The sequence below is a fragment of the Psittacula echo genome (assembly GCF_963264785.1).
Source record: "Psittacula echo genome assembly, chromosome: 2".
In the NCBI taxonomy this organism is placed as follows: Eukaryota; Metazoa; Chordata; class Aves; order Psittaciformes; family Psittacidae; genus Psittacula; species Psittacula echo.
In genome coordinates this window covers 66,604,943-66,625,443 of record NC_137737.1, presented here as the reverse complement: position 1 = coordinate 66,625,443, position 20,501 = coordinate 66,604,943, and the positions used below count along the sequence as shown (strand labels likewise).

The 20,501-nt window shown below is 40.3% G+C and overlaps 1 protein-coding gene across 6 annotated transcripts in view; it reads right to left on the bottom strand.

Annotated features, from left to right (window-relative positions):
- Window positions 1-20,501, bottom strand: part of JARID2 (jumonji and AT-rich interaction domain containing 2) — a 218,544-nt gene that overhangs the window by 83,590 nt on the left and 114,453 nt on the right. For all 6 annotated transcript variants that reach the window (XM_080609914.1, XM_080609911.1, XM_080609912.1 and 3 more), the window contains one exon: window positions 12,352-12,493. In XM_080609914.1, the coding sequence (XP_080466040.1) occupies window positions 12,352-12,493 (142 nt within the window). The remainder of the gene's footprint in view (window positions 1-12,351; window positions 12,494-20,501) is intronic.

The window sequence follows — 20,501 nt, the reverse complement described above, 5'->3', positions numbered from 1 at the left end:
ATTTTGAAGATGGGAGAGAGATACAGATATTAAGCAATGTGCAAGGACACACGGTATGGCAAGAATCTGAATATGCATGATCCCTCTCCTGTACATACAGGCTACTAAGAGTGTGGATTTACTGCATGAAGAGGAACAAATGCTTGAATTCACATTCTAGTAGGATCCTGCAACTGTAAGCTTCAAGGAAGAAACAACCTTATTTTCATGTGTCCTTTTCCTGATTTACTCCAGTTAATTCTCCTGATAAGAATAGCGTGGCCTTTACTCAAATGCTATCTTCTCTGTTTTTCCATTTCTCATCTGATTCACCTTTAAAGTATATTTTGAAGTCCATATGGAAACTGGAAGTAATTAAATATCCTACAGCTGGTAGGGCATGTAGCACGTGTATCAAGAGTAAATTTAACGAGATTTCTACAAAACAGAAATGGAACAAAACTGATAAAAACCCTGATTGCATGGTAACATTTGCTTAGGTATGATTCAATACTTACAATCTCATTTTCAGGTAATGAGAGGAGTTCATAGGTCTAGAGACATAAAAGCAAGGTTCTCAGAAATTGTGCCACACCTGGTTTGTCGTCTTGTTCTCTGACGAATTAACTGGCTGGGATGAACTAGATTTCAGGAAAAAATCAATAGTGGTCAATTTCTCTAGCGTAAAACAAGCATAACAAGCCCAAGCACGCAAAATACTGCAATTAACAGGCCAGCTTGGTTTCAGGCTTCTGACCTAAGAGTCAGGGGGTTGAAAGATTTCTCAATACCTGTTAAGAAAACTTTGTGATTTTCAATGTGCAGGTGTAAAGAAGATGACACTAAAAATAGAAGTAATCAAGAAAGTCCCAGCTGCTCACTTTCACAGCAAACTAGACGTATGCAAAAGAAAAACATGAGACTCCCTTCTAAAAAAAGAGTTGATTAAAATTTTAGAGTAATTTATTTTTAAATACACATTTTGCTTGACAACTTGCAGAACAAATTGTCACAGAGCCAGGAATAATCTAAGGCATTATAAAAGAGCACAGAAGACAAAAAGCAAAGGGTTTCAGAGTCTCTCCCTCATCTCCCAAGGGAAGAGGAACAACCACACAAGATAAGATGTTTGCTTGCTTAGATTTACACCCAAGACCAACATTACCTGACAGGGTTGAACTGATCAGGGTGTTCTTCATCCTCCTCGCCCTGTCCACCTATGCTGCACTTGCTGATGTGGCCAGGGGATCTGTCCCTGAGACCAGACCCACTAACCTAGCAGAAAGCCATCTGCCTTTGCTTTTGCTAGGTGGCAAACTGTGCCAGAGCCAGCACAAATAGGGTCAGGAGAAACATGCTCCTCCTTATCATGTATACATACCCTCACTCCATAGCAGGCCATTAGCCTGTAATTTCAACCCAATGCTCTCAACAGGAGGGCAAAGTGGTGTCTTTGGGCAAAGTGATTTGCACTATCTGACCAACAGCCCAAGGCAGGGTATTTATGCAGTTGTAAAACAGAGGGACTTCTCAGTAGGCTCCTGTCTTCGGAAAGCCACAGATGACAGAACACATCAAGCCAAAGGAAAACACTGCAACATTGCAATTCATAATCACCAAGGGCAAGATCTCCCTAGAGAAAGAGTAAGACCCTCTGAAGATGCAGCTACAATAAGAAACAAGTGCTCACTAAAACTCCAGTGCAGCTACACTGGTTTTTGGGGTGGCATGTCCCGTTTGCCAGGTAGTTGTGGTTGGAGAGCACAATTCAAATCCCTAAGTCAATTCAGCAAACCACTATCATCAAGTGAAACAACACATCCCCAAGATAACGAGTTCCAAAACAGCAAAGGAAAAAAATCCTATCTGTTGCAGAATAGTGGCCTACTCAAACATCCACGTTTCTCTGTTAAAGCTGGAATATATAAAGCTGTATAAAGAGCTATCAAAATTATGATGAGGTGCAAAGAAAATTCTCTCAGACTTAAAAGGCTAATGATGTGTTGTCTCAAGTTTTCATTTCTTCATCAGAGAAATTTTAACTTCCACCAGAATGTTTATATTGAATTCCAAAAGCTGCCATTTAAAATAAATAAATTCTAAAAGCTATCCTAGACACTCAGCATACATACACACACACGCGGTCCCAGTTAATTCATTTTGTGGAATTATGACTCCAATGAACAGCCCTTCAACTGTGAAGAAAGATCAAATCCGATAATAGCTCCAGGAATGACCCTTTTAACTAGGGATCTCCTCACTCACTACTCATACCCCAAATTTTTCATTCAGATGAACAAATATCTACAGGATTTCATGAAAGTGAAAGTGTGGCAGGCAAATGACATGTTGCAACTGAAAAGATATTAGACACAAGGTCTATACAGAATCTACTGACTTCATTGAAAAGACAAGCAACAGCTGCAGGAGCTCCAGAAAAGGAGGGTAAGGGAGGAGAAGAGGAAGAGTGGACAGTCATCTCCATAGTAGCTACCCACTAAGAAACTCAGGGGAGAACTTGTCTGAAAGCCAAAAGAAGGATGCTACGAGTGAAAATAGAGTATAATAGAAAATGAAAAGAACAAAAACAGAGGGGGGAAAAAAAGCCAAACTTGCAAATAATTTGCCACATGGTCAGTGATCCCTTAAGCTTATTTAAATCAGAGCCAAGAATAAATACCAAGGGAGAAGGGCAAAGAAGGAAAGTATAAAATCAAAACATGATGACCTTCCCATTACTGCACAAATTACTTAAAAATAAACATACCATTAAAACAGTAAAAAACCCAAATGTTCAAGTTAAGACAGAAAAAAAAGTTAGCTTCTCTCAGGAAACCCTTTGCTACTGGATGCAGCAATGGAAGAAAATAAAGGAAGAGCACTATACCAACATAAGCTAGGCCATATATGTAGAATGCCTGTGACGTTTTTATCAACACAAGAGAGCTAAGAAGGTTCCAGAGATGACACTTACTGTAAAAAAGATCTGTGAAGAGACTGGAGAACACTCCAGAGAAGATACCATAAAAAAAGATCTGTGTATTTCAAGTTAAGTTCAGAGGTAGCTTTCACTCCCGAGCCTCAGTGCTGGTGACGAGGACTGCCCTATTTCTGACCAGTGCTCACACAACCCCACACCTCTTGCATCCATCTGGGAGTCTTGAGACCCACTCCCTCCTTGGGACAAGTGCTGTGATCTGACCCATAACAACACCTGCAGTGTGGTCAGTTTTGGTGAATCAGCATAGCGCATGCTCAGCCTGCCATTTGCAAAGAACGTGTCAAGAACATATTCCTTTCAGTCACGTGTTGTGGACATCATTAACAGGAATAAATACAGAATAAGATTTCCTATAGTTTAGCGTATGCCAAACCAGCATACAGTATAAATACAAACTTCAAATACATATAAAAATGCCATTAAAAAAAACCCAAATATATTTAAAACTCAATGTTTGGATATACTTCCACTTTAAAATATTGGAATGGAGCTGTTTGTTTCAATATTGCTGTCTTCACAGAGCACACAGGACAACATTATTCCCACCCAGGCTAACTTTTTACTCAGCACACATACACAAAACGCTTGGGTCAGAAGTATAGCAGAAATCATAGAATCAACTAGGTTGGAAGAGAGGTTCAAGATCAAGTTCAACCATTACCCAAGGACTGCCAAGTCCACCACTAAACCATGTCCCTAAGGACCTTGTCTACATGCTGTATGTAAACAGCCCATGGTAGGTCTCCTCTAAATGTCCATATAAAAGAAACTAGATGCTTCCATCACTAGTTTGCTTAAATATTAATTACAACATGAACTAGGTCTTATGGCATTTAGCAGAAGGATCTTTGGGGCTCTTGTCTGAAGACTGGAGGAGCTACAGCAATGCAGCCCACTGAATCATGCCCAGCCTACCACAACAAAATGAAAAATTTTCTTTGCAAATCAGCCTTACATTGCAAATGTTAGACTGAATTAAAAGATTAGGAGCCCACTATTACTACAAAGTAGAAAATATCAAGAATCTTTAGATTTTGCTTCTCTTCCCATATCCTTTGTTTCCTAATCCTTCAAAAGACCACTAAAAAGCAGCCTTACTTCATAAAATTGCTACTAAGTTTAGTCTCAGCAAACTACTTACTGCCAAATATTACAGCCTTTTATTTCAGGAACAGGTTTCTGCATTTCCATTCTTAGCCTTTTATTCTTGCTACAATTATTTTTATCTTTTGACATCCCTTTAAGCTCAAATTCTATTTTATGTAAGAAACTGAGTCTGCTTCATTTAATTTTGAAATCTTATCCATACTTGATGGTGCTGAATGTTTTCTCATTAAGCAATCTCTTCTTTAAAAAAAAAAAATAAAGCCACTGCACATACTACGATGGCTAATTTCTAGGAATCAAGATTTTAAAATAGAATCCCATTCTTCAAGATAACCTAACAAAAAAAAAAAAAAAAAACAAAACCCAAAACATAGCATTGCTGTGATCTTCAAAATACAATTATATGCTTTTATTTCTTCCTGTTTTGAATTTTAAATTAAATCTGGGAAATTATGAATGGAGTAATAAGTGGAAAGACACGTGTTTGCAATATGTGTGAATGTTTGGGTTCCATCTCTCTCCCTCCCCTTCCCACCCCACCCCCCACACCCCCCCCCCCCATGCTACAAGGATCATAGAAACTGTGAGTTAGCAAAGAAAGCTGTAGGGGATCTCATGGGGCCAAATATTTTTATTTGGTGAGGATTCAGGGAGGAACCAGGGAGGGTAACAGACCTGAAGCAAAAAAACATATGTATTTCAAGTTATCCATGTTTCCACTGTTGAGGACAAGGCAGCCTGGCTTTGCAGCAGCAGCAGAAACATCTACACAGCAATGAGTCCATCTCTGCTGACACGACAAGATCCCTGGGAATGTCCACTACATACAACATTTCTTCTGCAGTAATAAGGGACTTTTGAGAAGAAAAAACACTCACTAGTTGTCCAGAGACAGTCCTCAATGGCAAATATTTTTAATATCAACCTTTTTGAAATGTCACCTAAGCAGATTGTTCATAAATGCCTTACTCTTTGGGCAGGACAGTAACAGGAACATAACTTTCAGAGAGGCACAAAGTCAAGGTTCTAAAAAGGATCAGATCAGAGCTGGCTCTTCTACTCCAGATCTCAGTGGCAGCAGTATGGGCACTGGGCTGAGCCATCAGTCAGTAGCCAAACTGTAACATTAAGGTAAGCTAAGGCCAAGCAACAGCACAGATGCATGTGGAAATGACAGAAGAAACCAGATGTAGCAAACAGTTATGTTAACCCAAACATCAGTCTGGAGTCTTACACAGACTATAGCTTATGTGCACAAAAAAACCCCTCTTTTACACCGACACACAAATTTGATTGGAAAAAATGTCTTTCAGTACAGAGTGAATTATTTCCTACATCAGTTCAGAGCAACCTCTCCTGGTATTTAGGCAGTCGACATCTGGCCTGTCATATGCAGGTATGAGACGTATGAATAAAGTGAATGACAGTAGGGATGGGTTATCCAAGCAGCTGAAAGAGCATTTGCCATAAACAGAACTGCAGAAACAACTGCATACGTCTGATCTAGCTTTGGAAGTTCCCTTGGGTCTCTCAGGGGATGAGCCCAAGCTCAAGCTCCTGAAGACCTCTTCCTGCAACTCTGACTTCTGAAGAGAATGTCAGTTGAGGATAAGTGCGTTTGATTTGGACATTGCTTAACACTTCTCAACTGCTATAAAGTGTACCTTCAGAATTATTAAGTCACTACTTGGACAAGCTGTTTACATAGCTGTCTACCCACAAAACTACTTTAATCCCAGATTCCTGTACCTTGTTATATCTTTGCCTGTCAGATAGAAAAATCCATGTCAACAATCTCTTTTTATTCCTTATGAAAATACTGAAAGACCATTAAACACCTTTTTTTTCCCTTTCAAACTACATAGAATAATCATGATCTCCTTGACTTGCTTTATAAAGCAGGTAATTTGTCTTTTTACTATTCCCATGCAAATCCACTCCAATGGACTATTATTGTTTTGTTTATAAGACTTGTTATTAAAATATAAATGTGCTGCACTAAAAATATATTCTACTCATATCAGAACTTCCAGAGGGGGGTAAAAAAATAAAAATCAAAATTATTATACATAAATCTTACTGCCATTTCGGTTTTATTGTGGATAAATGTAGTTATTCATAAACAAAAAAGGAGTATAGATTTGCATAGCCTACTGAAATTAGAAATAGCACCTGGTTGATAAGTGGGATTATATTTTGAGGTGGCAGGCAACAACTGAACATAAATACATTATATAGTGTTTTAATTAGTGAAAATACTATTCACTATAAAAGGTCCTGGAAAAACACTTTGCTATTATGAGCATTTCCTGCTTTCACACCTGAGTCACATATACTGTTCTCTCCATCACCTACAATACAGAGTAGAAATCCCTTGCAAGCTTAGATACGTGGGAACGGGACTGACCTTCTTTTATGTCTTGCATAGAAGGTGCAAAGTCTAGTGCTAAAAAGGCTGTTCATTATTAACTAGAAAAACAATTTGATTAAAATAAAAAAGGAAAAAAGAAACCAAACTGAGTCCCCTCAATCTATTGACAGCTCTGCTGCAAGTCTTTTGTAACTCAAGTTGAAAAGGATGTATCTCTAAAGAAACCACTTAAATTAGCAGCTTACCTAATATGCAGAAGCTTGCCCACCCTCAACTAGCTTTTTTTTTGTGCTGAAGGTGCAATACAGCTCTGCCAGCTAGCAGCTGTGCAGCCATCAGCCAAAGGAGACCTAGGTACTCGCCTCCTCCTCCAAAAATGTTTAAAAGAGACAAACAGTAAAATGGAGCAGGCAGCAGGGAGTCAGCACAAGGCGAGGGGCAAAAGCACATCCCACAGACTGGCCTTGCTGTAGCCCACAGCCACACTTCTCGTGGTCACGTGCTTGAGACTGTTAGCTGCTGTATTAATTAAAGGCCTCAGAAGATTCCTAATAAGCAATTTCTGGCCAATCTAGCTGTGGCAGCTTCAAATGGTACTGCTCCCCACTGTGTTGTCCCGTTCTCCTGCGGCCAGCAACCTCCCCTGTGGCAGAACTGTACTGTGTGTCTTCTCCCAGGAATTGCGCACACCCTTGGGCCAGGGAGAAAACCTCCATCCATTCTCTTGCTCCTGTTAGCGGGGGAATTCTAAAACTAAACAAACCCCTTAACAAAGAAAATATTCTAACATTAATTTAAACTCCAAAAATATAAAGCTTAATGACTTCTAAAATCAGTCAACCTCCTCCCACTTCTCACAGTCTTCTATCAATAGAACTTTACAATACAATAGAAGATAAACACATTTATGCATTTGGCAATTCCCTGTGTGCATTTCTAGGAAGGGGGCCATGTAGAGGAGTAGCCACCTGATTAGTAACAGGAAGCCAGCAATAGCCTACTACCACTGAAAATTAACATACTGTCATATCAAGTCTGCTCTGCACATGTCTCTTCTTGGGTAAGGTGAGCAGCTGTTGCTGCAAAACATAGAGCTGTCTCTGCCCACTGTTATTCATTGCCAATGGCTGTAGTCTTAAAAGTTGCCCGTAAATATGTACAAGCATCCAGCACAGCAGCCAAACACATTTGGCCTGTTAGCTATTGACCCTCTCAACTGAGAATCATAGCTGGAAATTGGAGACATGCAGCTACACTGCAGTTACATTTCTTCAGGAGTTACCTTTTTCCTGGGTTTTGAAATGCATGATCTTTACTTGGTGAATACCACCTAACCTCATAGTTCATAAAGCCTGTATACCAACCGTTCTGTTCATCCTTCTCAAAAGCACAGAACAAACCAGCAGCTGCCTTCACTTACATGGGAATTAGACAGCAACCCATTACACAACAGATTCAGTGAAATATTTGAATACGTAGCTTTCGCCAAACGTTGGAATAACGCTGACACCTCTTTACTGGCTGAAAGTAATATTTACTACTCAGGATTAACCCCCTGCTTCCCTCCAGACCTCATCACTAGTAAAACACACAGCTCAGATCAAAGAAAGCATTTTCTATTCTTCAAATGTAAACTCAAACAAATCTGAGCATTTTGAAGTCCTGCACCTGCCACTACTACCACTGCCAATCTCCCCCCAAATGCCATTTATTCTGTAAGCAGGGCTTACAATTTTTTGACTGATCCGGAGATTTGCGGAGGCAAAGCCTTACATGTACTTCTTTTCCTCCTTACCACCACCAAGCTAAAAAAGCTGAAACCTGCAGCAGGACAAAAGGCAGACTGCATACTTTTTAATACTGTTCCATGATTTCTGTTGCAATCTAAAATGCTACACTTAAAAAGAAATGGAGCTGTGACTTTACCCATTGGCTGCAAACCTGGCTGTGTAGGAAGCCTCCTCCAGAGAGAAATGGTGTTAATTACTGACAAAGTACCCACAGACTGGTTGAAGCCATTTGAAACTAAACAGCACCAGGCCACCATGTTCAAAAGCCTGGTCCATCAAGCACAATATCTACACAAGTTTCTGAAAAAAAAACCTGCAGCATTTTAAATCAGCATACCTTTACGAGAACTGCAATCTCTTTCCTCCCATCACGATCCTTTCTTTATGGCACGTGTAGCTCTTCAATCAAGCTATGTTACTATGAAACGGGTTGAAACTGAACAAAATTGAAAAATAGATGTGATAAACCTGAAGCAGTGCTTGCTTTGGGAGCTCTACTGTTGTGTTATGCATCTTGGCATGTATGTGTGAAATACGGAATACGTGGCAGTAGTCTCTTAAAGGGTCAACAGGCAGACTGGTAGGGGTTTACCCTCCCCCACAGATGCCTGTCAGCACCTATAGGTCTACACCCAAGTCCTATGACCAGTAACTTGCTGGGAGCATCTACTGCCTAGTTTTGACCAGAGGAAACTCTGCATCAGGGATAGCTGCCATAGTAAGACCACAAGGCAATGCTAACTGGTAACAAACTCATCTACGCTCAGCTTGCTATGAGAACTGGCACTTACAATCATAGAATCATAGAATAGTTAGGGTTGGAAAGGACCTTAAGATCATCTAGTTCCAACCCCATCTGCCATGGGCAGGGACACCTCCCACTAAACCATGTCACCCAAGGCTCTCTCCAACCCAGCCTTGAGCACCACACACCAGGGATGGAGCGTTCACAACTTCCTTGGGCAATCCATTCCAGTGCCTCCCCACCCTCACAGTAAAGAACTTGTTGTTCATCCAGGCTCTTGCGCAAATTGCCTCTGAAATGGTAAGAGTCTGGATCACCTGTAATGCAAATTAAAAACCACACACACGCTGCACACGTGCATGCACCTATCTCCCTATTCCATTTATATAACGTGACCTGCTCTAGCAGGGAGGAGAATGCTGTCAAATGAGTCCACTGAACTGATCAGCCTAGCAGCCAGAAGACTGCCAGACATGTCAGCTGGGAAGAGGAGGGAAGAAGAAACCGAGAAGAAGACTGTTTACCTCCACAGTACCAGCCTGCCATCACACTGAAGAGCTGTAAGGTCAAACCAGAGCCCTAAACTACTAAACAAACTGGGGTCCCTTACAACAGCCACCCTTATTTATTATGTTTACTTGCTTAGCACTCTTTTTGTTGCCATCACTGGTATGAAATACACGACCTATTCCTCTAGAAGATGACAAGTTCAAGTTTCCAAAAGAAACATTCCTGCCATACACCCAAAAAAAATCCCACCAAAACCCCACAAGCCGTAAAAAAATGAATAGCAACTGACATATAATGCTCCATTCAAACATTACAGGAAACCTGGTACTCAAAACTTGCTGTATTGTATAGAGCAAGTTCCAAACATAAATGCTTCACTAAATGCACCAATCCCTAAAATCATTTCACTGCATATACAACCAGCTATATAGCACAATATTTTGAGAAGACAAATACTTGTTTTGTGGAGAGAAAAAAAGCCTGCATGAAGTACATGCTAAAGTTACAGTGTTCAAACGTGTATTTTAGCACAGGAGTGCCTTTAGTTGTGTACACAGCTGTGAACAGACAACTGAAAAGTTTGACTGTGAAGAGTTGAGGCAGCAAACCCATAGATCCCACTTCAGTCTTATCCCTACTCCTCATCCTCCTGCATATCCTTTGCCTACCCAATATATCTGGCACGGGATGTAGGATGCCAAGATGGCCTGGATTGAGGAAGCATTACATATTCAGCTAAACAAAATAAACTAAAAGGGAGTAAGAAGATGACATCAAAACATTCAACATGTTGCAGTGCAGCATAAGAGAAGGAGCCCAGAAGATGTCTCTCTGCAAAGAGGAAGCTGGGGGAGGAAAAATAAAAAATAGATGAAAGTCTGTGTCGGGTGTAAATGGAAACAAAACAGGAACATTCTCCTCCACAGCAACTGCAGCAAGAAACGTAGTATTATTTCAGTGATGCATGAAGCAGAACTGAAATGATGCCTTGGCTTCCACAAAAGCCATAAAAATATCTTTCATCTTGGTTTCCATTTTTTGGAGTAGTTTTGGTTTTGTTTGGGTTTTTTTGTTTGTTTGTTTTAACCTGAAAAGTACCAAAGGCACCAAGTTCCCTGCTATTAGGCCTGAACTACCCAGCTGCTTCCCAAGTGTCTGAATTCCCACAGCCAAAAACTAGCAAGGATTCCTCAAAAATAATGTCACCCACAACACTCAAATGCCGTTTCTTGGGACCAGTGATTTAGCAATCCCACTTATTTCTGAAGCTGGATCATACAGAGCACAAGAAACAGGGACAGCAAAAAGGACATGCCCTTCTGGCCCTTGCCAGCCCCAAGACGAAGGAGATGTCCCCTCAAATACACTGGCGGCTGCTCCTGCAGCTGCGCTGGGAACAAGAGATGGTTTAATGCAGGTTAAAAACAAAAGAACCCTCAAAAAAAAAAGCCTCAATCCATCTTCCAGTCACTATTATTTTTAATCCTAACCAGCTCAAGAACCTACTCATGGTGTGGCTCTGCAAGCAGTTGTGTCAAGATGGCTGAGGAACATGGGGACAAAGCAAAGGCAGAGGGCAGCAAAAATTCCTTAAAATAACATGCAAGCAACAGTAGTGTGAAACAATGACCACCGTCTCCCAGAATCACACCTACAGTGGATATCACCTGAATTTGTAAGCAGAAATAATTTTCAAACATCCATTTTATCTCATAAAGCCAAAAGTAAACACACAAATATTTTTCCCCTGACCAGCAGTAAGCCTTACGTTTCTACCAGTATGGAAGATAACACAGATTTTATCCTGATACACTGGGAGAGCTAAGTGGGCATATGACTTTTTTTGCTCAAAGGGCAGAGTTTATTGCTCAGGGGGTAAAAAAGGTTGTGGGGACCAGTGGTGGCAGATGCGGGAACAGGAACAGGGGGTTCCAGGAAAACACTACTCTCCTCACCCCATCAGGCTTCTTAGGGGAATCGTGAGGTTGTGTAGAAAACTTGCTTGTAGGAATACTTCCTTTGTTTGAGAGAGAACTTCATTTTATGGTTCATTTTGGCTTGGGACAAGGATGCGAGAAGTGTGAAGGAAAAAGACTTGAGAAAGCATTTTTCTGTTTCTCTCTTTTAAATGTCATTTTTCAGACAGCCTGGTTTAGTTCTTACTTCATACAGAGGACAACTCCCAGCCTCTTGCATTCTCAGCATATTTTCTATAATGGATTGGCTAGATTCGTACAATTTTAACCCACATTTTGCAGATTTAGTACTCCTGAGAATTCAACAAGGACCACATAACCAGCTTCTAGGAAAAGAGGATGTAACTTGCTACAGCAGTATCTCAAAGTAGTCTTTTGCAACCGATACCTACGACACTGCCTTACCATACAGCTTCTCTTCTCAGAAGCATCTGTATTATTCTCTTCTTTTTCCCTTTTTAACTTCACATGGTTTTGTTCACAGAAAATTAAAACTAACAACACTAACTACTTTAGCGATGCTTTTCTTGAAATTACACACATACGTATTGACACATCCCTGAGAGGCCAAAGCTGGGGGGAGCAGAAGCGAGGGCAAGAGGGGAAAGAGTCTTAAGGCACTTAATTAGTAATCATCTACTACAAAAATAACTGCTTTTCATGCTTTCCCAAACAACAAGAAGGACCATCTATACCAATGGATGAAGCAAAATTTACTATACCTTCACTGTTACTAGAAGGAAGCCATACTGGAAACCTGTTTATGGTAGGGCAGTATGTGCAGCCATACCCTACAGATAACATAATCACAACCTTACAGCAAAAAGGAACAAACCAGAAAGGCTATATTTTAATCATAACGCACTACTGACCTTTTCCTCGAGGGCCCTTCTTCAAAATCTGAAGAACTAACATCATTGCTTGTTGAGGACACTTGCGATGCATCGTCCTTCTCATTCTCCAGCTGTTCTGATCCCGGTCCTAATCCTTTAGATTGGCCATTAGTGAGAAGTCCTGCAAAAGTGACAAAGTAGTACACGATATTCAAAACCTGCATTAACAGTGCCAAATGGATTTCATAAAACGTCACACGTGACACTAACAATAGAGAGCTTACGCCCAATGCAACCATCTTGCAAAGAGATGCACTGATAACATCGATTTTGTACAGAGGTACTCTGATAAAAACCTGCCTGACTGTGTGTTCTGATTTGGTTAACTGTAAGGCCTTGATCCCAAATAACCACACTATGTGCTTTTGCAATACTATTTATAATCCTGTCACATCCCTCATTCAATAAGTACACAGCTTAGTCAGACTCATGCCTGTTTTACAGAACTCCTGTAGACTGGCATAGATGAGAATCTTTTGCATTTATCTGTAGATTAATATAAAATTAAGCTGCCATTTGATCCAATTTGTCATCATCTTGCTCTTCATTCTGCTGCTTCCAACTACTGCAATTTATGATCCTTCAAAACCAAAAAAAATCCTCAATCCCGAAGGGGTGAACATCAAACGTCTATTTCTCAACTCTTTTGTCCAAGTGTCACTCATCTACAGAAACTCCAGACTGACAGCAAAAGTACGCAAGGCAGGGAAAATGTCTGCCACAGCTGGTTTCCTTTTGTGCCTTTTCTCTTCTGGAGGAATATTACAGCAAGCAGAGTCACACAGATGGAAGACACCACCGGGCCCTAAACAAGCATAACTTTAATAAATTTTGCTTATTCTAACTACAATACAGTATGACTCTTACAAACAACAGTAACATATTCTTCAGTAGGCTCTGGGATGACAGGGAGGGAAATTACAAACAATTTTATCAGTTTAGTATTTACTTGGGATTTTAAAAACTTATATACCAGAGGAGCTGCAGTTTTATCCAGGAGAATGCTTTCTCATCTCTCCAACAAAATACTTGCAAATGGCATTAAAAAAAAAAAAGAGATTTGTTCCACAGCTTTATTTCCTCAGAGAAACACTGGTACCTCTCTCTTCCATTTCAGTCCCCCTTTCTATAATTGCACCTCATAAAACCTTGAGGGGTCCAATGCCTTCCAAGATATCCCAAGTGGCAAGGCTGGTAAGAGTGCTAAACCAAAAATGCTTACTTATAACAGCATTTCAGAACTTCCCACCACAGCTGCATCAGCACTACACCATTTCAGGCCTGCTCTCTGGAAAATCACTGTTTAGAGCCATCAATGCACTCACCCATCGCATAACTGAGCATTCAACCAAGCCTAGCTTCAAAGAGACACTGAAGCATAACCAAAGCAACAGCAAGGCACCTTCCTTGGCAAGCTGCCTGCTCCAAGTCCAGGCACCTTGGCCACAGTTAAATGCTCTCTCCCCGCCCAGCCACTCACTGCTCGCTTGGGCACTACAACCGCCTGCAATGCACTCTCTACCAGTGGGCTCCGAACTTTTCAGATTCCAATCTAATTGCTCTGATTTGATTACCCATTTTCAAACAGCTTAATCCAAAGTCTACATCATATCGCTACATCATATCACTCTCTTCTTTTTCCCATCAAAGTTTGCTCCTATTCAGTCTGAACTATACCAAATTTCTCTTGGCTTGGAGTCAGAAGTGGCTACATGGTGGCCACATGCTGCAGCTTTTATGCACTGTTTTAGCAATACTACCTACAAAACATAAGCCTGGATTATGTTTTCTGGGGAAGATGCAGTGAACTGGTAGTTCCATTTTTCTTTTCCTAATATAAAGCCCACAAAGCAAAGGCTGAAACTAAGCACCAATTTTGGCATTTATTTGTTTTCTGGGAATGTTTTCTGGGGAAGATGCAGTGAACTGGTAGTTCCATTTTTCTTTTCCTAATATAAAGCCCACAAAGCAAAGGCTGAAACTAAGCACCAATTTTGGCATTAAAATCTCTTTACTAGCCAGCCTAAAACTGGCAGGGAGACATGAAATGACCCAATTTACATTTTCACTCCTTTTTTGTTCAATACTTTTCAATACTTGCTTTCCATTAAAGAACTCCCAAATTGTGACCTAACAAATAATACAGACTTCAGTATCAGCACATGGTACCACAACAGGGTTTGTACTGCAACACAATGATGCGATGCGAGGCGATAGCATCCCTTCAAAGCATTTCCATGGAAATGAAGGAGACCTTTAGAAAACATTGAATAGACTATATTCCTATGCTGATTTTACCCTCATTAGACACCCTAGTGCCCAAGTTTATACTTAAAAAAAAAAGGGGGGGGGGCAAAAAAACTAAAAAAAGCTTCAACTTTTGCTTTGCATTTTTCCATGAAACCACTGCTGATAAAATTTACAATTTTTGAACTCTGGAGGAGTCTAAATCAAGCATCTCATTTGAGGCCTGATACTCAGTAACTTAACTCTTATAGCAGGATTTGATTAGGTTTTTCCAAAAGCAATATTTGTTTTGGAGACTTGCCATATGTAAAACCCAGCAACCTGAAGTATATGAGTCAAGAAAATCAGCTCTTGGGCTGTCAACTTGTACGCACTTGGAAGGCAATTTTTATTCATCCTTTCACCCTGCCAAGTCATCAGTGCACTTGGGAGACAAGAATGATTTGTGTCCCTTAAGGAAAAATATTGGTTGGTCTACTACTATTCATCATAACCAGCACCATCCCAAAACACAGCAATATTGCTGATAACTGAAGTTAGCTATTGTCAGCTGAAACTAACTAAAACAAGTATCCTAAAACAGAGGTATAAAACAACTGAGAGATACTGATAAATAATGGGCATGGTGTCATGTTCTACAGGTTTTTCAAGGCCAGCACAATTGCAAAATCCACTCTGAAGTGATAAAAGGCACAGACAGCCACAGTCCACAGCCTCCTTCCAAGCACTGGAGAGCAAACACATGCTGAAGCAGGCTGTTGTAAAGTTTACTGCCGCTCAATTATTTTTATATCAAACGTGTTCACTTTGCCCCTACATACCTTTTTCTTCAAATGCCATTCCTGCTCTAACTTCAATAAAAACCACATTCTTTTCTGTGCATCTGTTGAGAGCTCTAAAGAGTCTGGAGTCCCAGGATGGTGTGGGCACCCCACAGTTGTGCCAAGTGACACTCATGCACCCCAATCACCATGAGCCAGAATCAGTGCCGCTGATGGGACACAGATCTGCTGGTGCACTGCAGGAGCAGTCTGGCACATGTCAATCCACAAGAGTTTGACTCTCCAAAGTCAAACAAGCTACTGGAAGCAGCAGGCATTCAAGTTTCTTAAAAGACAAGTGCTGCAATAGTAAATATAAAAAGGAAAGAGCAACCAAGCAAGGAAATATTCTTTTGCAAAGTCTGGAGAGCTGACCCACTCTTTAACCCTGGCTACTTGAGAGCACCCAGCAGTCGAGGAACCAGTAAGCCATCAAGAGTCAAATAAAATCAAAGGGACGAATAGTTCTCTACTGCTTTTCCATGGCTGTGCCCTCCAACCAGATCAAGGCAGATCACTATGCCACAAGCCCTGGCTAATGGCAAAGCCTGAGCAGATTCTGCTTTGCTCATGACAAAGCAGATTCTCAGCTGTCAAAGAGGTGGCAGTGGCTGCCTGTCCCATGCCCACTAGGCTCATCCCAGGCCTAGCTCTCACTCCCTCCTCCCCTGGCAGCTGGAATCACAATCAACCGTAAGTCCTGAATAACTAAGCAGAATAAATCAGGGTTGATAAAAATAGACTTTATCCCTGTAATATAAAGTGTTTGTTTTAAAAGTCAAATTAGATTGTTTAATATTTTTTTTTTAACTAAACCTCATAAAAATTAAATTTGAAAGTACAGCAACTTGGATTAGAAGTCAGTGTAGGATTTCACATATTAAAATGACTTACGTGAAATAGTAATTTATATAGAGAGTGAAGCATCACATACTTGCTGCCAAAGTTTAAAAGGAACTGAAACACTGAACAGCTCAAAGTCACTGAATAAACACTGCTTTAACCAAGTCAGTAATAGAGAATTATTTCATTAAGTCAGAAAGACAGGAACTCACATATCAAATGACATCTATGGTCCCTTGAATGTACTGTCCTGGCTCTAACTGACCAACGCTAGATACTTTAAGAGAAAGGCCAATTACTAATTCCTAGTAATTAAAAAAAGGTAGCTTAAAACTGAATCATGGAGATCTTAACATCCTTTCTAAAATGTATCTTAGGCACAGCAATGTCAGCTTCACAGTTTTGCTGTGTTCTTTTTTAAACTTCCATATAAGCTGTGATAGCAAACTGCAGTTTTAGTTACATCCTGCTTAAGGAGACACAAAAAAATTTTTGCACTTATCCACTGATCAGCTTTCTAACTGCATTGAGAAAAAGCAGCAAATGTGAACATTGCATGCACTGTTATAAAGCAGGGAAAGCAGAAAAGTCCTTCCTGCCTTCTGCATCCGAGTCATTGTTGAAGAGACTTCTATCACCACCCTTTATTTGCTTTACACACACTGAATGTTTTCAAATCTGTCTGTGGCTACAAGTTTGTTTTTTCACATGCAGGAGGGGCTCTGCAATGAGCTGAACTGTACCCTCCAGGATGATCCAGACAGAATACGGATATCACAGCTTTACAACCTTTGCAGAGCATGCGCCATCTTGTTCCCATTGCAGCTCACTATCTCCTTTGCTGCTTGACTGTAGTTGCTAATAGAGAAGATGTCTTGCTGAGCTTTCTCCAGCAACAGCCACGTCCCTTTCGCAAAAAAACAGTGTGTGTAAAGAACAGTTAGATCTGCTTAAATGAGCTTACTTCAGGGGGCCTGCACTGACTCAAGCAGATTGCTTCTCATAATAGCCTACTAAGTAAGACTTACTATTCCAGTGCAGGCAGGACTTAATTTACATTGGTACAGATTCACTAACCTTACCATTTTTGGCAATACACACACATAATTTTAGCAGCAATCTACAATTGTATGCTCAAGCCATGATTGAACCCATCTCTGGTCATTTGGAGAAATGGATGACAGGCATGTACAGGGCAGGTCTTGGGAGCACCTGAAGACATGATGCAAAGTCACAGTACCTGGGAATGCACCAATACAATAAAACACAATGTAAGTATAAATACATAGGACGAAAACAGAGAAGGAAGAGAGTAGCAGAAAGCCGCAACATAAGGGAATACAGGGAAAAAATGCAAGTAACCGTTTGAGGTTAGTTGTTAGTTGGTTTTAAGAATAGATGAGATTACGATTACTGGAATGTTCTTCATTATTAAAGTTACTAAATGATCAAGAAACCAAAGGGAAGCATCTGAACAAATCTCAGTGTCACATGTTTAGTTGAACACAGTGGTTGGGTGAAAGGACTTAGACAATGTTTCCAATACACTGTTTCTACATCACTTACTCTAATGACAACCAGGCACCTGAGCAAGAACATTTTCATGTTCTTACAAGACAGCAACACCTATTTTAGTTCACTATTTCCCAGCCCTAAGGCTTCAGAAAAGTGATACGCAATTGTATTTCCCATCAGTTCTCACAGTGAGAGGCAGCCCACAAAGCCATCACGTGAGAAAAATCAGCAGTCAACACCACACAAACACAAGCCAGAGATATCAAAAGCATTAACTGGCCTAAATAAGGGGAATTTCAACATGACCATATTCACAGCTTTTTCTATGCGATGAGCACCTAACATCAGCATACCCACATTGCATAGGGGAGACATACTGCAGATCTCAGCTACACGTGAAATACATACTCTGTTCCTGGGTGCTTCTTCACCACACAGGGACACCCACTTCCCACTGCCAAGAGATACTGGTTTGTCTCCCCGCAGGACCCTTCTCCTTGTGTTCCTCCCTGATCCCTGCAAGCTGAACCACTTGGGGGTGGTACAAAGGCTGTTTCCAGGGCAATTGGCAAAACAGACAAACACAAGTTACAAGAAGTTAAAAAGTGGATTAATCAAAGCGGCACCCTCAACGTGCCGGGATGACAGTGATATTTATGAGAGCATGCAATAGCACAGATTGCACATACGTAGGCACAGAGCTACAGCTTTGTTTACTTAGAGTAATGTGCCTGTCCAAACTTCAGCTGCGCAGTTTTGGGAGTTGTACAGGAAAGCTTTGTTTTAAAAACATAAAAAATAAAAATCAATCAACCTATCAGTTATTTTCTTGCTTTTGCACTGTCCCATTTAGGAGTGCTGCCACAGATGTCAAAGTTTACGTCACCTAAGTCTTAAGTGACTTCAATCACTTGCTGAAGTCACTCAAGCAAGAAAGCAAGGGGTTCAACTGCAGTGTTAGAAAGCTAGGGGCACTGACCATCCCACACCATGGTCTGAAAGGTCTGTGCTACCTGAACATGGACAAACTCTTGGGTATAACCGCACCACAGAAGACCACCAACATGAGTTCTATGCCTCAAGTATGGAGGGTGAAAAAATTAGTTCCTTCAGCATTAAGTATTTACAGTAGCCCTTAGTTTCATGCAGCCAATATTCTGTTTGAAAAGCAAAATAAAATGAACTGACAGCTCAGCTACACCTCATTTTCTTTCAACCACAGGACTTAACAGTTGACTGTAAGATATAACTCTATACACAAGTTTACTTGAAAAATATCATTCATGAGTATTCGTCACCCGTTTTGCGGAAGTACCAGACAAACATCTGCAATGCAACATAAATTCACATCCTGTTGTCTGTAACCCTAAATTTATCTTCTACCAAAAACACCCTTACATACGAGACTATGTGCTGAAACACTACGAAAATCTTGGTAGGCACATTAAATAAAATCATTAATCATTTGATGCCAAGTTAAAACATAGCAGTATCTCTAAAACATCTGCACTCTGCAATAATCAGCATACAGTACAGAGTTACTGTATTTAGCTGTTGTGTAGCTATGCACAAAAGATAATTTAGTTTTATAGTGCAAATGCCATCTGTCACATTGTCACAGCATGACAAGGTATCACATTACATATTAAACAGAAAACACGCCTCAAAAATAAGGCCTATTTTCATGCTGTGGTTGTCTTAGAGACTAAAGGAACTGGAGTTTCATGATAGTAAGATAATGTTTTGTTTTGTTTTTAAATTTTTCTATGGGTAAGAGATACCAATTCCCTGTCCATTTTTATTTAAAGGACAGCTGTCAAGAGAATGCTATTTTGATCTCATTTGATAATACAAAACCACAACAGTCTTCTGTCTCTAAATAAAAAAGCCACAGCATGAAACAGTCGTTGTTTATACCACATGATGCTCTGTGTTGCCACCATGATGGTAATTAACAGTACGTGGGCTTTTCAGATGACAAGCCACTGGACATTAGGTTGATTGTGGTACATAACAGAGCATATGCATAAAGCAGTACTGTTATGCCAAAAACTGTTAGCACATAGCTTGTACAGTCTTCAGAAATTACTAGAAGAGTGCTTTTATATGTAGATATACATCATTACTATGGAAGCCAAGCATGAATGACATTACAGCACAAGATGTGTTTGTCAGCCTGTCAAAGACAAGATAACCAAAGAGAACTGACTAAATACAGATTGAAAGAAGCTCCTTATTCCCATTACATCTCCATCCAAAATTGCTATTAAGCAACCAAAGACACTTATGTGACTGTTTCCTGCATATAAGCCTATTATCAAGTACCTGTTAGCAGCATTAATTGAAATTGTATTGTTCTGGTGTTTCAACACAACACTTTTTAAAGTGTTTCATTTTGTTTTTTGGATGCGGGTGGTATTAAATTCACAGAAACAAGAGTATAACAGTAAAAAAATTAACATAATTTAGTTATCATCTGAAGTCTAGACCTGTTATTTCAGGCTTATTTTAAATGTATCTATTCAAAGGGACACACCTCTCTGATTAAAGACATTTTTCTGCTTTTAAGGATACAATGAAATCTCCAAACCCCTGATTCCCCCAGGGAGTGACATGACCACTTTCTGGCACCTTATTCTTCACAAAGCAGAACAGAACCAATCACCCTGAGCTCCATGCTGGTGTGGCCTGGATGAGGGAAGA